At 43.8% G+C, this 23,410-nt stretch overlaps 1 protein-coding gene across 3 annotated transcripts in view; it reads left to right on the top strand.

Annotated features, from left to right (window-relative positions):
- The window catches only part of tet3 (tet methylcytosine dioxygenase 3), a 257,674-nt gene that overhangs the window by 182,716 nt on the left and 51,548 nt on the right, over window positions 1-23,410 (top strand). For all 3 annotated transcript variants that reach the window (XM_068001248.1, XM_068001247.1, XM_068001249.1), the window contains one exon: window positions 20,890-20,983. In XM_068001248.1, coding sequence (XP_067857349.1) covers window positions 20,890-20,983 — 94 coding nt within the window. The remainder of the gene's footprint in view (window positions 1-20,889; window positions 20,984-23,410) is intronic.

Raw genomic sequence — 23,410 nt, forward strand, 5'->3', positions numbered from 1 at the left:
AGGCAATATTAAGCATGATCACAGATGTTGAGGTGCTGAAGATGCAATTCATGTTAACATCAATTCATATTGTGTGTGCTGAATGTTAAAGTTCTGTCACCAGACGTTTGTCGGGTGCCAGTCTCGGCGTCCCCGACGGACAGGCACGCGAGGCTGTGGCTCAGCTCCAGAGCCTCCTGCTCCGTGTTTGTGAGGACGACTATCTGTTGCGGACCCCCTCTGGTCCTCGCCCTCTCCCGTGCACTCTGGGCTCTCTTCTCCTACAAGGGAAGAAAGTACAGACGCGTGAGTGAGTGATGGTGACGTGGCCAACCGATGAATGCATTGGTTTGGGTGCGGCTGATCATTAAAGAGATGCATCAGAGGGTGAGTATGAGACAGAGCCATGATGTTGTATGAGGGTTGGATTGAGTGGCAGTGGTGGGGTGAGTAATGGGGAGGTGAGGAAGTGCTGAGGAAGTGCAGGTAAGTTGAGGATGAGCTTTGAGTGGGTGTGAGGAGTGATGTGATAGAGTAGTGCTGGCAGAGTAGAATGAGTTGGGGGGTGGGGGTGGTGTTGTCAAGGATGGAATGTCGGAGAATGAGTAAGTGTACTCACTTTGGCTGACGTAGTTCTGTCATTGAAGCGCTTCCTGCACTGGATTCAGGTGCGGGAGATGTTGCTACTGCTGGTGACCTCCTCTGCCACCTCGAGCCAGGACTTCTTGGTGGCAGAGGCAGGCCACTTCCTCCCGTCGGCTGGGTAGAACACATCCCTCCTCCTCCTCACCCCATCAAGTAGCACCTGGAGTGAGGCATCACTAAATCTAGGAGCAGCCTTTCTCCTGTCCTGCTCCATTGTGTTGTTTGGGTTTTTGCTCCAGGAGCAGCCATTGGAGGACTGCCCCTTTAAATTGAGCTCCTCCAGCTGACAGCCTGTGATGCGGGTGCGCAGTCTGCCCGCTGCACAGCTTTCCGACGGCAAACCCGGAAGCCACGTTCAGTGACTCCAATTTACCTGCGATCGAGTGGGGAACGGACAGGTTTGATTGGGCGGGTTATCCATGCTGGTGCCTTCTTCGGCTGAGATCAGCAACATGGTACACAGCTTCCAGTACCACATCACAGGATGCTTTTCCCCCATCACCTTTGAAAGTACTCACATTGTCTGACCTTTGTTGGTTTGCCGTGGCTCAATGGTATCACTCTCGCCTGAGTCAGAAGGACATGGGTTCAATTCCCACTCCAGAGACTTGAGCACAAAATCTAGGCTGACATTCCAATGCAGTACTGAGGGAGTGCTGCACTGTCAGAGGTGCCGTCTTTCGGATGAGACGCTAAACCAGGCCCCTGTCTGCCCTCTCAGGTGGACGTAGAAGATCCCATGGCACTATTTCGAAGAAGAGCAAGGGAGTTCTCTCTGGTGTCCTGAGCCAATATTTATCCCTCAACCAACATAACTAAAACAGATTATCTGGTCATTATCTCATTGCTGTTTGTGGAACCTTGCTGTGCACAATTGGCTGCCGTGTTTCCTACATTACAACAGTGACTACACGTCAAAACTACTTCATTGGCTGTAAAGCACCTTGGAGTATCCTGAAGTTGTGGAAAGCGCTTTATAAATGCAAGTCTTTTTTTTAGAAAGTCACAAGTTGCTTGGCAGATTCATGTTAAAACTCAAATCCACCAGAGGTAAAATATTGAATTTGTGTCTGCAGCATCAGCAGCACATCTTAAACTTTGATGTTTTCCTCATCTTAATGCAAGACATTAACAGATAAATATAGAATTGTATGCAGATTGTATTGCTAAGGTTAGCCTCGTCAAAACCAAATTTTTAAATCTGACACCACACTTATACTGATGTTTGTGATATGTGGAGAAACAATCCGGCATGGACTAAGAAACATAGAACAATAGAAAAGATACAGCACAGAAGGGGGCCATTCGGCCCATCGTGTCCACGCCGGCTCGAAGAACAACCAGGTGACCATTCTCATCCCACCTTCCAGCACCAGGTCCGTAGCCCTGCAGCTTACAGCACTTTAGGTGCAGGTCCAGATACTTCTTAAAAGAGTTGAGGGTCCCTGCCTCTACCACCAATTCGGGCAGCGAATTCCATACACCCACCACCCTCCGGGTAAAAAGGTTTTTCCTCACGTCCCCTCCAATCCTTCCGCCAATCAGCTTAAATCTATGTCAAGAAATTTAGTTCTTGAACTCTCCGCCAGGGGAAACAGGTACTTCCTGTCTACTCTATCTGGGCCCCTCGTAATTTTGTACACCTCAATCAAGTCACCCCTCAGCCTCCCCTGCTCCAAGGAAAACAACCTCAGCCGAACCAATCTCCCCTCACAGCTGCAATTTTCAAGCCCTGGCAACATTCTTGTAAATCTTCTCTGCACTCTCTCCAGAGCAATTACGTCCTTCCTGTAATGTGACCAGAACTGCGCACAATACTCCAGCTGTGGCCTTACCAGCATTTTATACAGTTCCATCATTGCATCCCTACTTTTGTATTCTGTACCTCGGCTAATAACGGAGAGCATTCCGTATGCCTTCTTCACAACCTTATCTACCTGTACTGCCACCTTCAGGGACCTGTGCACATGCACTCCAAGGTCTCTCACTTCCTCTACTCCTCTCAATATATTCCCGTTAACTGCGTATTCCCTTTTACTGTTTGCCCTCCCTAAGTGCATTACCTCCCACTTCTCCAGGTTGAACTCCATTTGCCACTTTTTCGGCCACTCCACCAACCCATTGATATCTTCTTGGAGTCTACAGCTATCCTCTTCACTATCAACTACACGGCCAATTTTTGTGTCGTCTGCAAATTTGCCAATCATGCTCCCGACATCCAAGTCCAAATCATTAATATATACCACAAACAGCAAGGGACCCAACACTGAGCCCTGTGGCACACCACTGGAAACAGATTTCCATTCGCAAAGACATCCATCGACTTTTACCCTTTGTTTCCTGTTACTGAGCCAATTTTGGATCCAATTCGCCACATTTCTCTGTATCCCATGGGCTTTTACCTTTCTGACCAGTCTGCCATGTGGGACCTTGTCAAATGCCTTACTAAAATCCATGTAGACAACATCCACTGCACGACCCTCATCAATCCTCCTTGTCACTTCCTCAAAGAATTCAATCAGATTTGTAAAGCATGACCTTCCCTGAACAAATCCATGCTGACTATCCCTGATTAAACCATGCCTCTCCAAGTGACAGTTTATCCTATCTCTCAGTATTGATTCTAATAGTTTGCCCACCACCGAGTTAAGACTGACCGGCCTATAATTATTCGGCCTTTCCCGAGTACCCTTTTTAAACAATGGTTCTCGTTTGCAGTCTTCCAGTCCTCCGGTACCTCCCCTCTATCCAGTGAGGGTTGGAAAATGATTCTCAGAGCATCCGCCATTTCCTCCCTGGCTTAGGAACATAAGAACATAGGAACAGGAGTAGGCCATTCAGCCCCTCGTGCCTGCTCCGCCATTTGACAAGATCATGGCTGATCTGTGATCTAACTCCATATACCTGCCTTTGGCCCATATCCCTTAATACCTTTGGTTGCCAAAAAGCTATCGATCTCACATTTAAAATTAGCAATTGAGCTGGCATCAATTGTCGTTTGCGGAAGAGAGTTCCAAACTTCTACCACCCTTTGTGTGTCGAAATGTTTTCTAATCTCGCTCCTGAAGGGTCTGGCTCTAATTTTTAGACTGTGCCCCCTTCTCCGAGAATCCCCAACCAGCGGAAATAGTTTCTCTCTATCCACCCTATCCGTTCCCCTTAATATCTTATAAACTTCGATCAGATCACCCCTTAACCTTCTAAACTCCAGAGAATACAACCCCAATTTGTGTAATCTCTCCTCGTAACTTAACCCTTGAAGTCCGGGTATCATTCTAGTAAACCTACGCTGCACTCCCTCCAAGGCCAATATGTCCTTCCGAAGGTGCGGTGCCCAGAACTGCTCACAGTACTCCAGGTGCGGTCCAACCAGGGTTTTGTATAGCTGCAGCATAACTTCTGCCCCCTTGTACTCTAATCCTCTCGATGTAAAGGCCAGCATTCTATTAGCCTTATTGATTATTTTCTGCACCTGTTCATGACACTTCAATGATCTATGTACCTGAACCCCTCGGTCCCTTCGAACATTTACTGTTTTTAACTTTTTACCATTTAGAAAGTACCCTGTTCTATCCTTTTTTGATCCAAAGTGAATGACCTCACATTTGTCTACACTGAATTCCATTTGCAACAGTTTTGCCCATTCACCTAATCTGTCAATATCGCTTTGTAATTTTATGTTTTCATCTACACTGCTTACAATGCCACCAATCTTTGTGTCATCGGCAAACTTAGATATGAGACTTTCTATGCCTTCATCTAAGTCGTTAATAAATATTGTGAATAATTGAGGCCCCAGGACAAATCCCTGCAGGACTCCACTAGTCACATCCTGCCAATGTGAGTACCTGCCCATTATCCCTACTCTCTGTCGCCTTTCGCTCAGCCAACTTCCTAACCAAGTCCGTACTTTTCCCTCGATTCCATGGGCTTCTATCTTAGCTGAAGTCTCTTATGTGGGACCTTATCAAATGCCTTCTGGAAGTCCATATAAATAACATCCATTGACATACATTGGCTTCCTTCAATAGCCTAGGAAACAATTCATCCAGCCCTGGTGACTTATCAACTTTCAAGGAGTCCAGTTCCTCTCGTACTTCCTCTCTTGTTATGTTTACCTTATCCAATATTTCACACCTCTCCTCTTTGACTACTACGTCCAGATCATCCCTTTCCTTTGTGAATACGAAGACAAAATATTCATTTAAAACTCTACCCACATCCCTGATAGGTCCCACCTTTTCCTTAGCTATCCTCTTGTTCTTAATGTACTGATAAAACATCTTTGGGTTTTCTTTAATCTTACGAGCTAATATTTTTTCATGTCCTCTCTTTGCTTTCCTTATTTCCTTTTTTATGTCATCCCTGTACTTTCTATACTCCTCCAGGCTTTCTGCAGTATTTAGTTTTCTGCGACAGTCATAAGTTTTCTTTTTCTGCTTTATCTTGCCCCATATACTTCGAGACAACCAGGGGGCTCTAGATTTGGCAGTGCCACCCTTTTTCTTTGAGGGGACGTGTCTGCATTGTACCCGTAGAATTTCACTTTTTAGTGCCTCCCACTGGCTTGCCACTGATTTCTCCTCAAGTAGTTGTGTCCAGTCCACTTCTGCCAAATCACCTCATAGTTCTGTAAAATTTGCCTTCCCCCAATTTACAATGTTTACTTCCTGATTTAATTCTGTCCTTGTCCATAATATTGCGAAAACTAACTGAATTGTGGTCACTATCCCCAATATGGTCACCCACTGTCACTTCATCCATTTACCCATCTTCATTTCCCAGAACTAAATTTAGAATTGCATCCCCTCTTGTTAGGCTTGTCACTACTGGTAAAAAAGTTCTCCTGGACACCGATTCGTTGCACCCTCTGTGCCCCTCACACTGATTGAATCCCAGTTGCTGTTAGGGAAGTTGAAGTCCCTTACTATTATTGCCCTCTTATTTTTGCACTCAGAAATTTGCCTGCATATTTGTTCTTCTATCTCCCTTTCGCCATTTGCGGGTCTATAGTACACTCCTAGTAGTGTGACTGCCCCTTTTTTTATTTCTTAGCTCAACCCATTTGGCCTCGAATGATGATCCATTTAGCATATCATCCCTTCTCACAACTGTAATTGATTCTTTAACCAATAATGCTACCCCTCTCCTTTTTTATCACCCACTCCATCCTGCCTGAAAACTCAATATCCAGGGATATTGAGCTGCCAATGATCCCCCTCTTTAAGCCAGGTTTCCGTTATAGCAATGATATCATGCTGCCATGTCTCGATCTGTGCCCTTAGCTCATCTGCTTTGTTTTGTAATACTCCTTGCATTGAAATATATGCCCTTTAACCCCGTCAAATTCCTGTGCTGAACACTATATAACCTTTGCTTCTTTTGCCTTTCTGAGTCGCCAACCATGTCACTAACTGCTTTTCTATTTCCTACAGATAGGAATTTGTCCTATCTGTACCTGCCCTTTGGTTCCCATCCCCCTGCCATACAAGTTTAAACCCTCCCCAACAGAACTAACGGGACCAATATCCCCACAAGGATATTGGTCCCGGTTCTGCTTGGGTACAACCCGTCCAGCTTGTACAGGTCCTGCCTTTCCCAGAATCAGTCCCAATACCTCAGGAATTTAAGCCCCTCCCTCCTACACCCTCTCTCAAGCCACGCATTCATCCAGTCTATTCTCCTATTTCTGCTCTCTCTCGCAGATGGCACTGGGAGTAATCCTGAGATTACGACCTTAGAGGTCCTGCTTTTTAATTTATTTCCTAACTCCCGATATTCTGCTTGCAGGACCTCATCCCTTTTTTTAAACCGATGTCGTTGGTACCAATATGGACCACGACCTCTGGCTGTTCATGCCCCCCCTTCAGAATGTCCTGCAGCCGCTCCGTGACATCCTTGACCCTAGCACCAGGGAGGCAACATACCATCCTGGAGTCACGTCTGCGGCTGCAGAAATGCCTATCTGTTCCCCTTACGATGGAATCCCCTATCACTATTGCTCTGCCATTCTTTTTTCTCCCCTCCTGTGCAGCTGAGTCACTCATGGTGCCATGGTCTTGGCTTTAGCTGCATTTCCCTGATAAGCCATCTCCCCCAACAATATCCAAAGCGGAATATCTGTTTGAGAGGGAGATGGCCCCAGGGGACTCCTGCTCTACCTGCCTTGTCCTTTTACTCAGCCTGGCGGTTACCCATTTCCTTTGATGGGCCAAACGGCCTGTTTCTGTGCTATGACATTCTATGATTTGATGAATCCATTCTCAGTATTTTGGATCTGTGTAGATAGATTGAGCAGAGTGACCTCTTTATATTGTTTGATCTTAGAAGCATTAGTTTCACAGCAGAATTGAGTTTTGTTTTGGCACTCATGCATACATGCTGCACAGGTCTGTATCCCTTCATGAGGCAAACTACTGAAAGATACTTTTTGTGTTTAATCCTTTATAGTGCTAATAATCATAGGCTAGAATGGACTTTAATGATGCATGTGGTACAAGAGGCATTACCAATTGAAATAGGGGAATTCAGCAGTTTTGATAGAGGGAATCAGGTTGATGACTAGGTTACATAGTTATATCGAGTTACATGGAATTTACAGCACAGAAACAGGCCACTCGGCCCAACTGGTCTATGCTGGCATTTATGCTCCACACGAGCCTCCTCGCATCCCTCTTCATCTTACCCTATCAGCATAGCCTTCTATTCCTTTCTCCCTCAAGTACTTATCTTGCTTCCCCTTAAATGCATCTGTGCTATTCGCCTCAACTACCTTGTGGTAGCGTGTTCCACATTCTTACCACTCTCTGGGTAAAGAAGTTTCTCCTGAATTCCCTGTTGGATTTATTAGTGACTCTTATATTTATGACCTCTAGTTTTGAATTCCCCCACAACTGGAAACATTTTCTCTACGTCTACCTTATTAGTCTTGCATGCAATCAAAGCAGCACTCGTATAAAACCAATGTCTGAAGTGGGTCTTTCTTTGCACAACTACCAACTTCGCATGCAGAAATCAGCCAGACAGTACTGTGTTTTGGAGATCAGAGTTTGGACAAGTTGCAGCTTGATCTAACTTCAAAAACTTTAACTATGGCATCAGAGAGAAGCATATTTTGCTGTACTTCTTTGATGCATCAGAGAGAAGCATATTTTGATGTACAACTTTGATGCAGAAGTGGAAAAAATTATGCTGACTATAAAATTAAGAATGGGACTGAGATTAATGCAAAGGGGTATATTTCATTATAATCCCAAGTTTCTGTGCTGTTTGCTTTTTAATTATAAAATATTTTTAGAGTTGCTTCTTGAAGATAATTAATATTATGAATGCAGATAATTTTTAGTTTTTGAGTGGATAACTGTTTCTATGAACTTGGATACAGGTGAATGAAAAATTGAATGACTTTGGTTGTTACGTTTGCTAGATGAGGCAGAGCAATGATCCTCCAAGATAAATGAAAGATACATGTCAAGGACCAGTGGTTACAGAAATTAAACTACCTAATGACACTGACTGCATAACTCATGAGTGCTGCAGGCATAAGTGAGCTTTGTTGGTTCAAAGATGAGTGATGTGTGGGTTACTGCCTCAGCAATTGCTTTAAAGAAACTGTGGATGACTAAGTGGGTGAAATGTCTGATTCAACATTACAGTCAATACTTTAGTGCACCAAACATCTCGGACAGGTGTAATTTAGCAGGTGCAAGTACTTTTTTTTCTTATACTTGTTCTATGATATCACTACATTTCCATGTTATTTGTATCACTCAATCCCAAGTTAGTTCTTAAAGTCTCCTGCAAAACAACCCTTAGGTTGAGTCACAGCAATTTGTGATCCTGTGGGAATATAAATAATGACACAGACGTGAAGTAAACATTCTGACTACAACTCCAAGTTTGTATTCTCACATCATTTTGAGTTCTTTTGAGGGCTCAATAAGAGCCAAGTTGGCTTCAGTATTCCGAAAAAATTTAGTGATTTACTGTTTCAAACATGATCTTTAGCCTCAAAACAAAACTTGTGTCATAAAACCTTGAAATGCACTGAATTAGACGACAATAATCCAAGACACAGAATATACTCGGGTGGAAATAATAAAAAAGGCTGGGTCCTTAAAAGTATTTTTTCTTCCCACTGCTATCAATTTTTGCACAATAAATAAGTTCTGTAAAGAGCAAGTAAAATATATTGGTAAGTCTTTTATTTTCCTCCTTTTTCCCTCATTTTGTTTCCTTCATGCTTGAAGGCATTGACTCCTTGCTGGGGTATGCAGTCACCCTCCAGTAACTTGTAATCGCCCTCCAGTACCTTGCCCAGACAGCCATTGTTCATCTGTGAGCATGAACAGGGAATGTTAGCAGACTATTTGTTCTTGGGGGCATCACAAACCCAACCCCCAGTTCTCACCTGATGTTCACATACACATAATTTTCAGCAGGGTGTCATTGGATAGTAATCAGGAGAGGAACCTTGCCTGATTTTCCACCTGTAACCTAGGAGCACAAAGGCCAGTTTTAGTGCTCATAAGAAATAGAAGCAGGAGTAGGTCACATGGCCCCTCGAGCCTGCACCGCCATTCAATTAGATCATAGCTGATCTTCGACCGCAACTGCACTTTCCTGCCTGATCCCCATATCCCTTGATTCCCCTCGAGTCCAGAAATTTGTCTATCTCAGCCTTGAATATGTTCAACGACTCAGCATCTACAGCTCTCTGGGGTAAAGAATTCCAAAGATTCACGACCATCTGAGTGAAGAAAGTCCTCCTCATCTCAGTCTTAAATGGCCGACCCCTTATCCTGCGACTATGCCCCCTAGTTCTAGACTCTCCAGCCATGGGAAACAACCTCTCAGCATCTACCCTGTCAAGCCTCCTCATAATCTTATGAGATTCAATTAGGTCACCTTTCATTCTTCGAAACTCCACAGAGTATAGGCCCATTCTACTCAACCGCGCCTTTTTTTTATTCGTTCATGGGATGTGGGCGTCGCTGGCAAGGCCAGCATTTATTGTCCATCCCTAATTGCCCTTTAGCCTCACAGGACAATCCTCTCATCCCAGAAATTAATCTAGTGAACCTTCGCTGCGCCGCCTCTGAAGGCAAGTATATCCAGTTCCAACTGCTGCACCAGCCAACATTAGCACAGACATAGGATCAAACTTGGGACTTCTTGGTCTGTATGGTTCAGCTACTCACTGCCTTAACCAGCTGAACCATCAGGGGAGCGTGTAAGACTTTTTTAGACTCAAATATATTTACATCTTCCTAACTAAGATTTTTAATTGTATTCCGCAAAAGAAAAATGACACATTTGCCGTTGTGCATATTGTGCCCCTATCCATTATCTGTGTGCATGTGTAAACAAATTTATAAAGTAAGCGTCATGCATGACTTATCCTCATCTGAATTCCACTCGACAGAGAAAGAATCACATTATACTGTGACTCTCGTATGTCATAAATCAGTCAGCAATTCTGGATCCCAGCAATCACAAACCAGTCTACTTCTGGTTTCTAATTGCTGAGATTTTTAACAAAAATATATGTTCTATATTTTTGATAAAAATAATTTTAAAGTACCGTTCTTTTCACTTCAAAAGTCCTGCACAGTTGTGAAAAAATGAGTGCAAACACCCATTTAAATTAATGTCATCTAGGGTGGATGGAGTCCAAAGCCGCCAAGAAAAGAATAAACGTATAAAACACAGCAAGCTCATGTCTTCGGCAACTTTATAAATCATTTCTGCAGCTGAACTTAGTCAGGATTAGCTCTTGTGTGTGTATATATATATAAAAAAGTTTAACTCCTTACACGAGCCCAGATTGCTGAAGCCAGCTCGGTTCTCGATTGCTCTCTTTGTAACACAGGTGTTGTGAGGTCATTTATCCAAGGCAGCTGGTAGGGTCAGGCAGGGTTACAGGAAGGGTAATGGGTAAGAGGCTTTTGACAGCATGAGTGCTCTGCAGCTGTGCAGGAGAAGGAGCAAAAGAAAATTCTTGTGCCACTGGGAGACATAGCTCACCTTTATAAAGATAAGTAATGACAGAATTTTTAAAAAGATAAGCAGCATGAGATATTTCAAATCAGTGAAATTTGTCAAATATAGTGAAACTGTGCTGTTTCCTCAAAGTTGTTAGAATTGATTTGTTTCATGTCTTCGTTACTGCTTGTGTGAGTTATGTACTGTCGTTCATGATGCCATAATCGTTAATAATACTATTCCGTTCTGTTGCTTTTGCCTTGTCGCCCCCTTCCACTTGCCCACCCAGCCAAACCTAATCCCAAGGCTTCCTCTGACCTGGCCCTAAACCCATGTCTTTCTCTAATTTTTCTCCTGTCTCCTCTCATGCCCTCTCTGAGCTCATCTTGTCCATGAGACCCTGCTCCTGCTCCCTTGATCCTATTCCTACTAAACTGCTGACTACCCAACTTCCCTTTCTTGTCCCCATGATAGCTGACATTGTAAATGGTTCCCCATCCTCAGCTACTGTCCACTAGGAACATAGGTAGGCCATTCAGCCACTCGAGCCTGTTCCGCAATTCAGTGAGATCACGGCTGATCTGTATCCTAACTCCATGCACCTGCCTTGGCTCCATATTCCTTAATACATTTGGCTAGCACAAATCTATCAATCTCAGATTTAAAATTCTTAATTGAGCTAGCATCTACTGCTTTTTATGGGAGAGAGTTCCACACTTCTATCACCCTTTGTGTGAAGAAGTGTTTCCTAACTTCTCTCCTGAATGGCCTGGCTCTGATTTTAAGGTTATGTCCCCTTGTCCTGGACTCCCTTCACCAGCAGAAAAAAATCTCTCTCTATCGACCCCATCAATATCTTTCAAAATCCTAAAAACCTCAATCAAATCACCCCTGAACCTTCTGTATTCTAAGGAATATAAGCCTAGTTTATGTAATCTCTCCACATAATGTAACCCTTCGAGCCCTGGTAACATTCTGGTGAAGCTGCGCTGCACTCCTTCCAAGGCCAATATATCCTTTCTAAGGTGTGGTGCCCAGAACTGTACACAGCATGCCAGATGTGGTCTAATCAGGGTTTTGTACAGCTGTAGCAAAAATTCCTCCCCTTTATATTCTAGCCCTCTAGTTGAAAAGATTAACACTCCATTAGCCTTTTGGATTATGTTTTGTACTGACTATTACATTTTAGTGATCTGTGCTCATGGACCCCTAAACCTTTTTGGACTTCCACTGTTCCTCGTTTTTCACCATTTATAAAACACTCGGATCTACTGTTTTTTGGTCCAAAATAGATGACCTCACACTTACCTGGGTTGAAATCCATCTGCCACAGTATTGCCCACTCACTTAATCTATCAATGTCTCTTGGTAATTTAATGCTCCCGTCTACAGTACTTACTATGCCACCAATCTTTGTGTCATCAGCAAACTTGCATATATAGCTCTCCATTGTGTTATCTAAGTCATTTATAAGTATAGTGATTTGTTGAGGCCTCAGCACAGACCCTTGTGGGACACCACGAATCATTTCCTTCCAATTCAAGTACATACGCATTATCCCGACTCTCTGACTTCTACCACCTAACCAATCTCCTAACCAGGTCAATAATTTGCCTTCAATTCCATGAGCTTTAATTTTCCTGCAACTCCATGTTTAAATCTCTCCAATCAGGTTTCTGCTCCTACCAAACCATTGGAACAGCCCGAATCAAAGTCACAAATGGCATATTCTGTGACTGTGACCGTGGGGCACGACACCTCTTCATCCTCTCCTCAGCCTTTGACACCATCGATCACACCATCCTACTCCAATGCCCCTCCATAGAAAAAGAAACCATAGAAAAGATACAGCACAGAAGGGGGCCATTCGGCCCATCGTGTCCACGCCGGCTCGAAGAACAACCAGGTGCCCATACTAATCCTGCCTTCCAGCACCCGGTCCGTAGCCCTGCAGCTTACAGCACTTTAGGTGCAGGTCCAGGTACTTTTTAAAAGAGTTGAGGGTCCCTGCCTCTACCACCAATTCGGGCAGCGAATTCCGCACACCCACTACCCTCTGGGTAAAAACGTTTTTCCTCATGTCCCCTCTAATCCTTCCGCCAATCAGCTTAAATCTGTGTCCTCTAGTTCTTGAACTCTCCGCTAGGGGAAACAGGTACTTACTGTCTACTCTATCTGGACCCCTCATAATTTTGTACACCTCAATCAAGTCTCCCCTCAGCCTCCTCTGCTCCAAGGAAAACAACTCCATTCCTCTCCTCCATTGTCCTCCTGACTGGGACTGCCCTCGCTTGGTTCCACTCTTACCTATCCAATTGTAGCCAGAGCATCTCAAGCAATGGCTTCTGTTCCCACCCTCTTCCTGTTAACTTTGGAGTCCACACCATCTCAGCCACCTCCAGACTCAACTATTCCACCCTCTGAAAACTTCAGCTTATCCAAAAATCTGCTGTCTGTATCTGGCTCACGCGAAGTCCCACTCACACATCATCCCTGTGCTCGTTGACTTACTTTGGCTCCTGATCTCCCAGCATCTCAAATTTAAAATTCTCATCCTTGTGTTTAAGTCCCTGTAAAGCCTCACTCCTCCCTATCTTTGTAACCTCCTCCAGTCCTTCAAGTTTGAGAACTCTGCGTTCCTCTGACTCTGGCCTCAAGTGCATTTCCCACTCATTTCACTCCATCATTGGTGGCCGTACCTTCAACCACTTAGACCCTAAGCTCTGTAATTCCCTCTGTAAATCTCACCGCCTCTCCACCCTTAAGGGCTTCCTTAAAACCTACCTCTTGACCAAGCTTTTAGTCACCCATCCTAATATCTCCTTCTTTGGCTCAGCATCCTTTTTTGTCTGTTTCCCCTTCTGTGAAGTGCCTTAGGGTGTTTTTCTGTGCAAAAGGTGCAATGTAAATGCAAGTTGTTGCAAAGAAAAACAGTGTTCTTCAAAACGTGCATATTAAGCTTTGTTTTTCATTTGGCATGAATGCAGTGATACAAGTAACATAAAAAAATCATCTTGTCTCTTGCATGCACTTTAATTGCAGCTGTTTCCGTTCATCTGCTTCTCTGTGACAAAGAGATTATCCCATTAAAATTTATAGTAAGAAAAACACGTCCCATCAAGACTATGATTGTGCTGGAGCAGCTGCAGCCAAAGAATTCCTGTAACAGACTCCAAAGAGAAGGTGTAGGAGTGTTTACAAGCTCACCTATGGCCTCATCTTTCAACTACATCCAAAACAATACTTAATGGCAGAACAACAAAGGTTAGATAGAGAATAATATATACTTGGAAATTAATTAAAAGTCAGGTATCCTCTCCTTCTCAATAAGTCACCAAAGTGGAAGGAGATTCAAAAGGTTGCCAACAAAGCAGAAAATTTGACAATTTTTAAGAAGACAACAGATATTTTCATAACTATTCTTTTCCATATAGACATATGGGGAGGGTCATGTGCAATGGACAAGAATTGCGTTGCAGATATACCTTTTCATTATATTATTAGCAAATGTTCCGTGGCGCTCTGAAGAAGAATAATTGGACATGCAGTCTTAATAAAGTTCATTTACAACTATCTAACCTTTGTTGTTCTGCTTTGGATGTAGTTGAAAGATGAGGCCATGGGTGAGCTTGTAAACACTCCTACACCGTCTCTTTGGAGACTGCTTCAGGAATTCTTTGGCTGCAGCTGGTCCAGCACAGTCAAAGTCTTGATGGGACATGTTTTTTTTAGTGGTGGCGGGGGGGGGGGGGGGGGGGGTGTGTGGTATGGTCCGGGCTGCTGAGGAAAGGGGATGCCCGGACCATACCACCACACCCCGCCCCCCCAATCCCATCCTGCATGATAATTCAGAGAATCTGCTGTTTTTCAAGGACAGGAACATTATACTATGTAAAACATAATATATTATCCTGCAGTAAAGTGTAAGGGGGTAATTTTGACTTTAAAACAGGCGATATCAGATTGGCCACCCTTTGTACGTCACTCCCAATTTTCATTTCCATTGAAGTCAATGGAAATGAAAATCGGATCAGCACCGTCGAACTTATAGGCCTCAGAGTTTTTGGTGATTTATTCTTTAATAAACATAAGCAAACAAAATGACCACCTAAAATGCTCAAAAGTTGATTCTTCACAGTTTCCAATTGTTTAATACAAAATAATCACCTTTAAGATTTTTAACTGAATTTAGAGCTAAAATGAAGAGGAGAAGAGCGTGCCATGTTTGACATGGATTACAGACAATCCAATAATTCAAATTCATCTTCCAGCTAGTTTTAAATCAATTGGAAAAGCAATCTAAAATATTACTTGACTTTTCTATTGTGAAAGAGAAATGCATTCTGATCTGGATAAACAAGGGCCAAAATTTAATGGAGGCATGATCCTAGCAGTTACACTGTGATCATGCCTGCAGGTATCCTCCATCACTGACCTTGCTAGAGTATGTGCAGTCAGTGGGAGAGCATCTCATTTGCATGGGCCCAGTGGATGCCCAGGCCACTACAGGTGCTTGCCAGCTATTGAGGAGAGGGAATGTCCAGGCCATGCCACCAATCCCCTCCCCACCCTGAATACTCCATTAAGTGCCCTCCTTGAGCTCTGTGTAAGGAGACCAATGTTGAACTTTTTGAGAAGAAAAAAATTCCTATCTTCCGGATCCAGACCGCTTACCTGGTCTGGACCCCACCCCTCATTGGCCCCACTTGTGGCCTTCTCACTTGGCATACTAGTGTCCAATCTTACACTGGGTCCCTTATGGACCAAGGAAGCAGGAACTCCTTGCATCGGGAGTCACTGCCCCTGGCCCCACCCCTTCCATATCATTGACCTTATAAAGAGCAGTTCAGGACCTGGCTCTGGAAATTCAGTCCCATAATATTTATTTTGCTTTCTAAATGATAACAAAAAAACCCACAGGTACACATTTACCATAAAATATAAAAAGATTTGAAGTGTTTAAGATGCATTTCCTGTCCGCTATCTTATTCCAGTGTCTGAATAATCCACCTAGATTTTGATCCCACAAATTGAAGCAGTCACCTTTTCAATCTATTTAGAACATGCAAATACTTTATTTTGGGTTGATCCTGCAGCTACGCTTGTTAGGACTGAAACCTTCAATGTAACTGGCCAAAGTACAGTCATAGGAATAAACAGTAATTACATTTATTGGCTACAGACTCACTGAAGAAGGCTGACAATTTCACAAAAAGACATCAAAAGCTGAGAGAATACAAAACTATTGCCACCTGGATGGTTTTGCAGTGGAAATACCTTAATCTCTTCTATTGAAATAATCGTATTACCATCAATTCAATCAATGAGGATAATTTTAAATATATACATATATATATAAAATAATGACTGCAATCCTTTGGCAATAAACATTGCTGGTTGGATCAAAGAAGCAAACATGATTTTATAAAAAAATCTGCAGCATTCAGTTTTAACGATTATCAACAGCAATTCAGGTCTGCAATTGAGTCCAGTTGTAGATGTGATGATCGAAACCCTTCTGCAATATTCCCAAGGTCCCACCCAAGCATACATCTGAGTAACATTTATTTCAGCCATTATATAATTTATTGCTGTTGCTGTAATATTATGATACTCTGCTTGTTTACTGTCGCCTTTGGAAAGTAAAATCACAGCCTTTTGGCATTGAGTGAATTTAGACGTAGCATCACAATGAAAATTTCTGTCTTTTGAAATACACACAACTGTCTCAAAATGGCTGAGGTAGCAGAAGACAATTATAACTAAAGATACAACAAAATATTGATTGCAATTTGCTTGCTGTAAATATTGCAATATTACTGAAACCGAAAAGATAATGTAATGCAACCAATTATACGCAACAATGTGATAGCCACTTCCACAGCCCATTTTAACATTACGGCTCTTCAGACATAGCCAACATTTGATTCCTGATGCATGTTTATTCAAAGCAGATGCATTACACCTGGCAGGACTTAGCAGTGAAATCCTTTGCATTATACCAACCGGGGCTAGAAAATGTTGAAGCGAGCAAAATCTCCCATTGTAATGAAGCAGACTTTTAATTTATTGGTGGCGTGTCTGCAAGCCTCTCATGCGCTTGTCTGTTTGTTGACATGAGGTGGGTTTGGTGGCGTTAGTTTCTATGTGTGCAGTCACCCATGAATATGCAGCAGGGCATGGGAACTTGCTTAGAAGTGTCTCAAAGTCTGCACCATTGCCCAGACAAAGTCAGCTCCTGAGGTAGAAGTACTTTAATGTCCTCGAATATTTTAATATATTGATTATATAATTATAGCGATTTATCTTTCTGTTCTATGTGAGGATAGACTGGAGACAAGTCAAGCAGGGAATAGCATACTACTCCTACTGTCTATGTATAGGGTCTCATGGCTTTTGTTTCTTAACTCAGCCAACGTGATACTTATCCCTTGTGAGAAAGTTTGCAACAGTTTTTAAATTGAAGAGGAAAATAATTTAAAAGTGTCTATTCCAATGATTAACTAATCTCAAGTAATGTCGAATTCTGAAGGAAATGCATATTGTGCTTATTTGAATTTTCCAAAAAAGCTTGTTCAGCATTTTAACAACTGTAACTTCTGGACTAATACATCTTTCTATTGTCAGCAGATAGTTACATCAAACTGAATAAAAATGTAAAAGTATAGTGCATTTTAGAGTCTTTTTCAATGTGATCCTTTAAGGACAGTATTGGCCTCCACTAAAACAAAATAGCAAGATATATTACATTTTTCAAGCTCAAATTGTGGTCTCAGAGGTTTCTCCCAGTTTTAGTTCAGACATAGAAACTTCACAGGAATCCATTTGTTACAGATGTTGTATGACATAATGGGTACATGATACCCATTCTGAAAGATACAACGGATGCTCCATAACGAGACAGTGGTTGTTCTTGCTGACCAATGTAACCTGAGCCAAAACTGAAATCTGCTTGACACTGTTCAAAAAAAATTAGATCATGATAGATGATTATCTCAGTTGTCTGATTTGAATTGCTATCTGAGTTCCACCTGTCCTAAAATTGTTGCAATAGCATTGAGATTGCTGTGCATTATTGCATCTAAGATCTGAAGTATCAACAACGTAAGATATATGCAAGTTAATGGAAATATAACTTTAAACTTTGTGGGGGTGAAATTCAACTTTGACAGGCGTGCAAAATTAGCAGTTTTAAATCGGCCGCCCGTTATACACCCCCCAGATTTTCCTTTCCATTGAAATGATTCCTGTGCCGGAATGGTAGGCCTGAGCTGAACCGATACTGGCTTCCGGCCTCATTTACACCATACTGGCGAGCTACAGACTCCTGCAGGGCGTCCCAAGGCAGCTCGCTGATGAAGATCATTTGAACCTTGGGCTGCTTCATCGCCGGCAGCGGCCCTCAGGTGGGTCTTAAAAGAGGAGAGTAAGCGATCAGGAGGGAGGGTGTGGCTGGGAAAGGGGGGTATGTAATCCAAAGGGAGGGGGCAACCAGGAGGGGGGGAAGCATTGATCATTCGAGCGAGCGAGCCAGCAGCTGCCCGTGATTTTAATGTGGAGTCGGGAGGAGCACTCTTGCACCTCCCGGCTACACGTTCAGGTAAGTATTTTTTAAAAACTTACCTTTTTGATGGCGGCATGCAGCGGTTCCATTAAGGTCCACTGGTTAGGCTGCATGTAGACCTGGTTTTCCTGAATGCCAGTTCATTCAGGGCAAACCAATTCAGTAAAGGGGGCATCAAACAGGCAGTAAGCCCCTTATTTGCTGATACAAAGGGCCTTACTCCCGTTTCACACAGGTTCCCTGGATGCCGCTTTTGATGCCTGTACCAATATGGCCAACAAAGATTTTGTTTTCAATAATCAGGTCAAGGTGTGAATTATCCTTTACATATTGGGTCAAAAATCAATCGCACTAATTGACTAATTCTGATTCTGATGCCTCACTTCCTTTTGGTTCTTTCCAGTTTATATTGGGCTCATTTTAAAGACATTATTGTCTGCACATAATTATCTTATGTCACCAGTGCATGTTATCATCTTATTCTGTCCTGGGAATCGATAACTGACCTTGCTCATTTACCCCATCCTATGCATGCTTGTCAATTCATGCCATACTATTTCATTTTGGTTATTCCCTTGGGACATCAGTTTCACATCTTTTATTTCCAACTATCCCAGATATATAAAGTCAGCCATCTTCCTATCTTGTCATTTATATCCTTCCTGAACATCCTATTTCCCTTAATATTGAATTCACTCTCATTTTCTGGGTTAAGGCACGTTTCATTAATTTCTACTCAAATCATTATTTCCTGTTACAAGCTATTTTTATCACTGTTACTTTATTATATATTATTTTATTATTGATTTCACTTTTCTCCTTTTGAAGGCTCACCTGAAGAAAAAGTCAGTGCTGAAATGCTGTTGGGGTCGTTTTAACTGGATGTGGGTTTTGGGGAGGGCAGATGGCAGGGCAAGCACCAAATCCACCCAAAGTCACCAGTTTAAGGCCTGAGCTATTTTAATTCCCAGGTCCTCATTTGCATCCCACTGGCCAGCTGCCCGCCCAAAAATGGTGGAAAGAGGCAGCTGGTCAGCAGTTCAAAATCGCAGGGTCTGGAGGGTACCCACTGGCACCAAGGTAAGTCACAGGGGGATCTGGCCTATTTCGTGGGTGGGAAGAAGTGGGAGTTCGGGGCTGCTGCTCCTCCTGCCCCACTAAGGAAAGTTTTTCACTCACCTTAGAGAGCCACCTCTTCTCCCCCACCAGGTTTCACTGAGAGGCGTGCCTGTGGCAAGCACCCCTCTCAGTAAGCCGTTAAAATGCCATCAAGTCCGAAAGACACCTTCGGGTCCTCGAACCCCCAATTTGCATGTATTAATGAGGCTCCCATCTGAGTCGGGCGAGCGCCTCGGCTGCCTAAAAGAAGGCCCCAGTTAAGAGGGCAGGAATGGGTTGCTAAATCTTTGCACAGTTATTTTAACTGCGTGCCCACCCCATTCCTGCTGTGCAGGGAGGGTTCAAATTTCCCACGTTGTTTCTGATTTTTTTTCCTTTTCCAGTGTGGACCATACAAACACTGGTGCACAGATGGAGTTGTTTGTTCACCTCAATAACATTACTCGTATCAGTTGAAAGTGGCATTCTTTGGCTGTGCAGCAATGAAAAATATTTGTGCTGGCCAATGAACAGTAAATTACCAGATGGTGCCAAGTGCAATGGAGATTCTTAGTTCGTTCATTAGAAAGATTTATATAACACAGTTGGGCCTGCAGTATTCTAACATTGTACTGTCCTCGAAATAAATAATGTTGAATAAATCAGTTGGAGCTTGTAACAAGACAATAACGCTTTGAGACATTGAGATTAAGTTGTTTACAAATGCTCTTACCTCAACCCAAAATGTTAAATGTTACACCCTTGAAATATACAATATTCAGTGTTAATCTATCCAAAACTTATTGCAGGATTTTCCAATCATTTTTAGTCAATGGTTGGAAAACCTAGCAATATTTAAAGTTTGTGGGAACAGTTTTACCCTGTTTTGGCAAGTGTTTTTTTCTTATGGCTGGCATCGTGGCAGACAGTGCTGAGGCTGGATGAAAGAACTTGAACAGAAGTAGTACGGTACCATATGATTAGAATTGAAGTGATACTGAAGTTTAGTTAATTTCACTGTGTGTCAGCCATTTTTTTGTGAAGGATTTATTTTCTTGAGGTTTGAGCTGTGTTATTGCCAATTTTGGAGCTTCAGCCAAGATTATAGAAAGGTTTGTTATAAGGGCAGTTAATAATTATAATTTAGAACAATAGTGTTTACCTGCATTATGAAATACTAATATTATAAGTGAAAATGCAACAATTTCTTTTTTGAATCAAATATGTCATCAGATCCCCAAAAAGGGAGTTGCTAAGATTCGCATCTGCAGCTGGAGAGATGTAAGAGAGGAAGCATTTTTGGGGGGGAGTGAGAGAGGGAGCTGAGTCCATCCTTTAGTTTATCTCTGTGGAAGGTGAAACTAAGTGACTACAGTCAAAACATTCATAGACTGGACCAAACTTACAAGCAAGTGCCATGTGCCTGTGCAAAAATAGATTACATCAGAAAGTGTACATTTTAAAGATACAGTCACAGTTCAAAAAGCGATGTACTGTATTTTATAATTGGAGTTCACCTACCAGATAGCCCTTTTTGTGAACCTGGTGCCTTCTGTACAAAAAGGTAATCTTTAGTCTTTCTACTGGTTTAACTTACCCATAATTTTTATTTCTTTCAGATATGGGGAGAAGGGGAAAGCAGTTAGAATTGAGAAAGTCATTTACACAGGGAAAGAAGGAAAAAGTTCCCAGGGTTGTCCAATTGCAAAATGGGTAAGTGTTCAGTTCTGTTTTTTGTTTATTTTTATTTTCGCCTTTATCCTTCCTTTTCTGAAAGCAGTTACTTATGCTGAGGTACATTTCATAGTTGGTGGGCAACCTCCAGTACTTTTCCCAAATGGCCACATAGGGGGGAATTTTAACCCCCAAGAACAGGTGGGTTGGGGTTGGGAGGGAAGTAAAAATTGCAGAAATTTGAAGCGTGATCTCAACCCGGTTCCAGTACGCACACTTTGGAGTTTAAATGAGGCAGGTCAGGGGGGCGGGCGACCAACCCGCTCTCAGGAGGCGGGTCGTTCAGTGAAATCTTTCAAGGAGGCTGGGTGCCTCCATTTTACCTACATTTTAATTTTTAACCCATGGAGGCCGGGTTTCCGGGGCCGTGGGAATCCCGGCAGGCAAAAGGAGGCGAGAAGGGCCGGATCCATGAGGTAAGTGCACTTACATCACTGCTTGTGGGCCAGGAGGAGCAGGAGTGCTTCCCCGACCCTCACAGGCTAACTTCTTTACATACCCCGTGATTGGACCCTGCGATGTCCAACTTCCCCGCCCCCCCCAAACGATGTCCGACGTTCCCCCCCCACAATGTCTGACATCTGCCCCCGCAACGATGTCCGTCTTCCCCCCCCACCGCGATGTCCGACTTCCCCCCCCACCGCGATGTCCGACTTCCCCCCCCACCGCGATGTCCGACTTCCCCCCCCCACCGCGATGTCCGACTTCCCCCCCCACCGCGATGTCCGACTTCCCCCCCCACCGCGATGTCCGACTTCCCCCCCACCGCGATGTCCGACTTCCCCCCCACCGCGATGTCCGACTTCCCCCCCACCACGATGTCCGACTTCCCCCCAACGATGTCCGACTTCCCCCCCCACCGCGATGTCCGACTTCCCCCCCCCACCGCGATGTCCGACTTCCCCCCCCCACCGCGATGTCCGACTTCCCCCCCCCCCACCGCGATGTCCGACTTCCCCCCCCACCGCGATGTCCGACTTCCCCCCCCACCGCGATGTCCGACTTCCCCCCCACCGCGATGTCCGACTTCCCCCCCCCACCACGATGTCCGACTTCCCCCCCACCACGATGTCCGACTCCCCTACCCCGCCCCCCCCCCAACGATGTCCGACTTCCTCCCAAACAAGGTCTGACTTCCTCTCCAACTGCTCCCCCGAATAATGTCAAATCCCCCCGCCCCCCCATCATGATCAGCCCCCCCATCGTAGAATCATAGAAAGTTACCGCACAGAAGGAGGCCATTTGGTCTATCCTGTCCGTGCCGGCCGAAAAAGAGCTATCCATCTGAATCTCACTTTCCAGCACTTGGTCCGTAGCCCAGTCGGTTACGGCACTTCAAGTGCATATCCAAGTACTTTTTAAATGAGTTGAGGGTTTTTGCCTCTGCCACCCTTTCAGGCAGTGAGTTCCAGACCCCCACCACTCTCTGGGTGAAAAACTTTCTCCTCAGCTCCTGTCGAATCCATCTACCAATTATTTTAAATCTATGCCCCCTGGTCACTGATCCCTCTGCCAAGGGAAATAGGTCCTCCCTATCCATTCTATTTAGTCCCATTATTATTTAATATGCCTCAATTAAATCTCCCCTCAGCCTCCTTTGTTCCAAAGAAAACAACCCCAGCCTATCCAATCTTTTCTCATAGCTAAAATTCTCCAGCCCTGGCAACATCCTCGTAAATCTTCTTTGTACCTTCTCGAGTGCAATCACATCTTTCCTGTAATGTGGTGACCAGAACTGTACGCAATACTCGAGCTGCGGCCTAACCAATGTTTTATACTGTTCCAGCATAATCTCCCCGCTCTTATATTCTATGCCTCGGCTAATAAAGCAAAGTATCCCGTATGTCTTTTTAACCACCTTATCTACCTGTCCTGCTATCTTCAGGGATCAATGGACATACATTCCAAGGTCCCTTTGATTCTCTACACCTCTCAGTATCCTCCCATTTATTGTGTACTCTGTTGCATTGTTTGCCCTCCCCAAATGTATTACCTTACACTTCTCTGGATTGAATTCCATTTGCCACTTTTCTGCCCACCTGACCAGTCCATTGATATCTTCCTACAGCCTACAGCTTTCCTCCTCACTATCAACCACACGGCCAATTTTTGTATCATCTGCAAACTTCTTGATCAAGTCCCCCACATTCAAGTCCAAATCATTAATATACACCACAAAAAGCAAGGGACCTAGTACTGAGCCTTGCAGGACCCCACTGGAAACAGCCTTCCAGTCGCAAAAACACCTGTCAACCATTACCCCAAAGACCCTGATCTCTCCCCGATGTCCCTCCATCCAATCCCCGAAGACCCTGATCTCTCCCCGACTCTTCCCACCCACCCCCGCCATCCAACCCCTGAAGACCCCGATCGCTCCCTGGCTGCTTTTCCGCCCAACAGGCAGCC

The sequence above is a fragment of the Heptranchias perlo genome, chromosome 20 (genome assembly GCF_035084215.1).
Source record: "Heptranchias perlo isolate sHepPer1 chromosome 20, sHepPer1.hap1, whole genome shotgun sequence".
Taxonomy (NCBI): Eukaryota; Metazoa; Chordata; class Chondrichthyes; order Hexanchiformes; family Hexanchidae; genus Heptranchias; species Heptranchias perlo.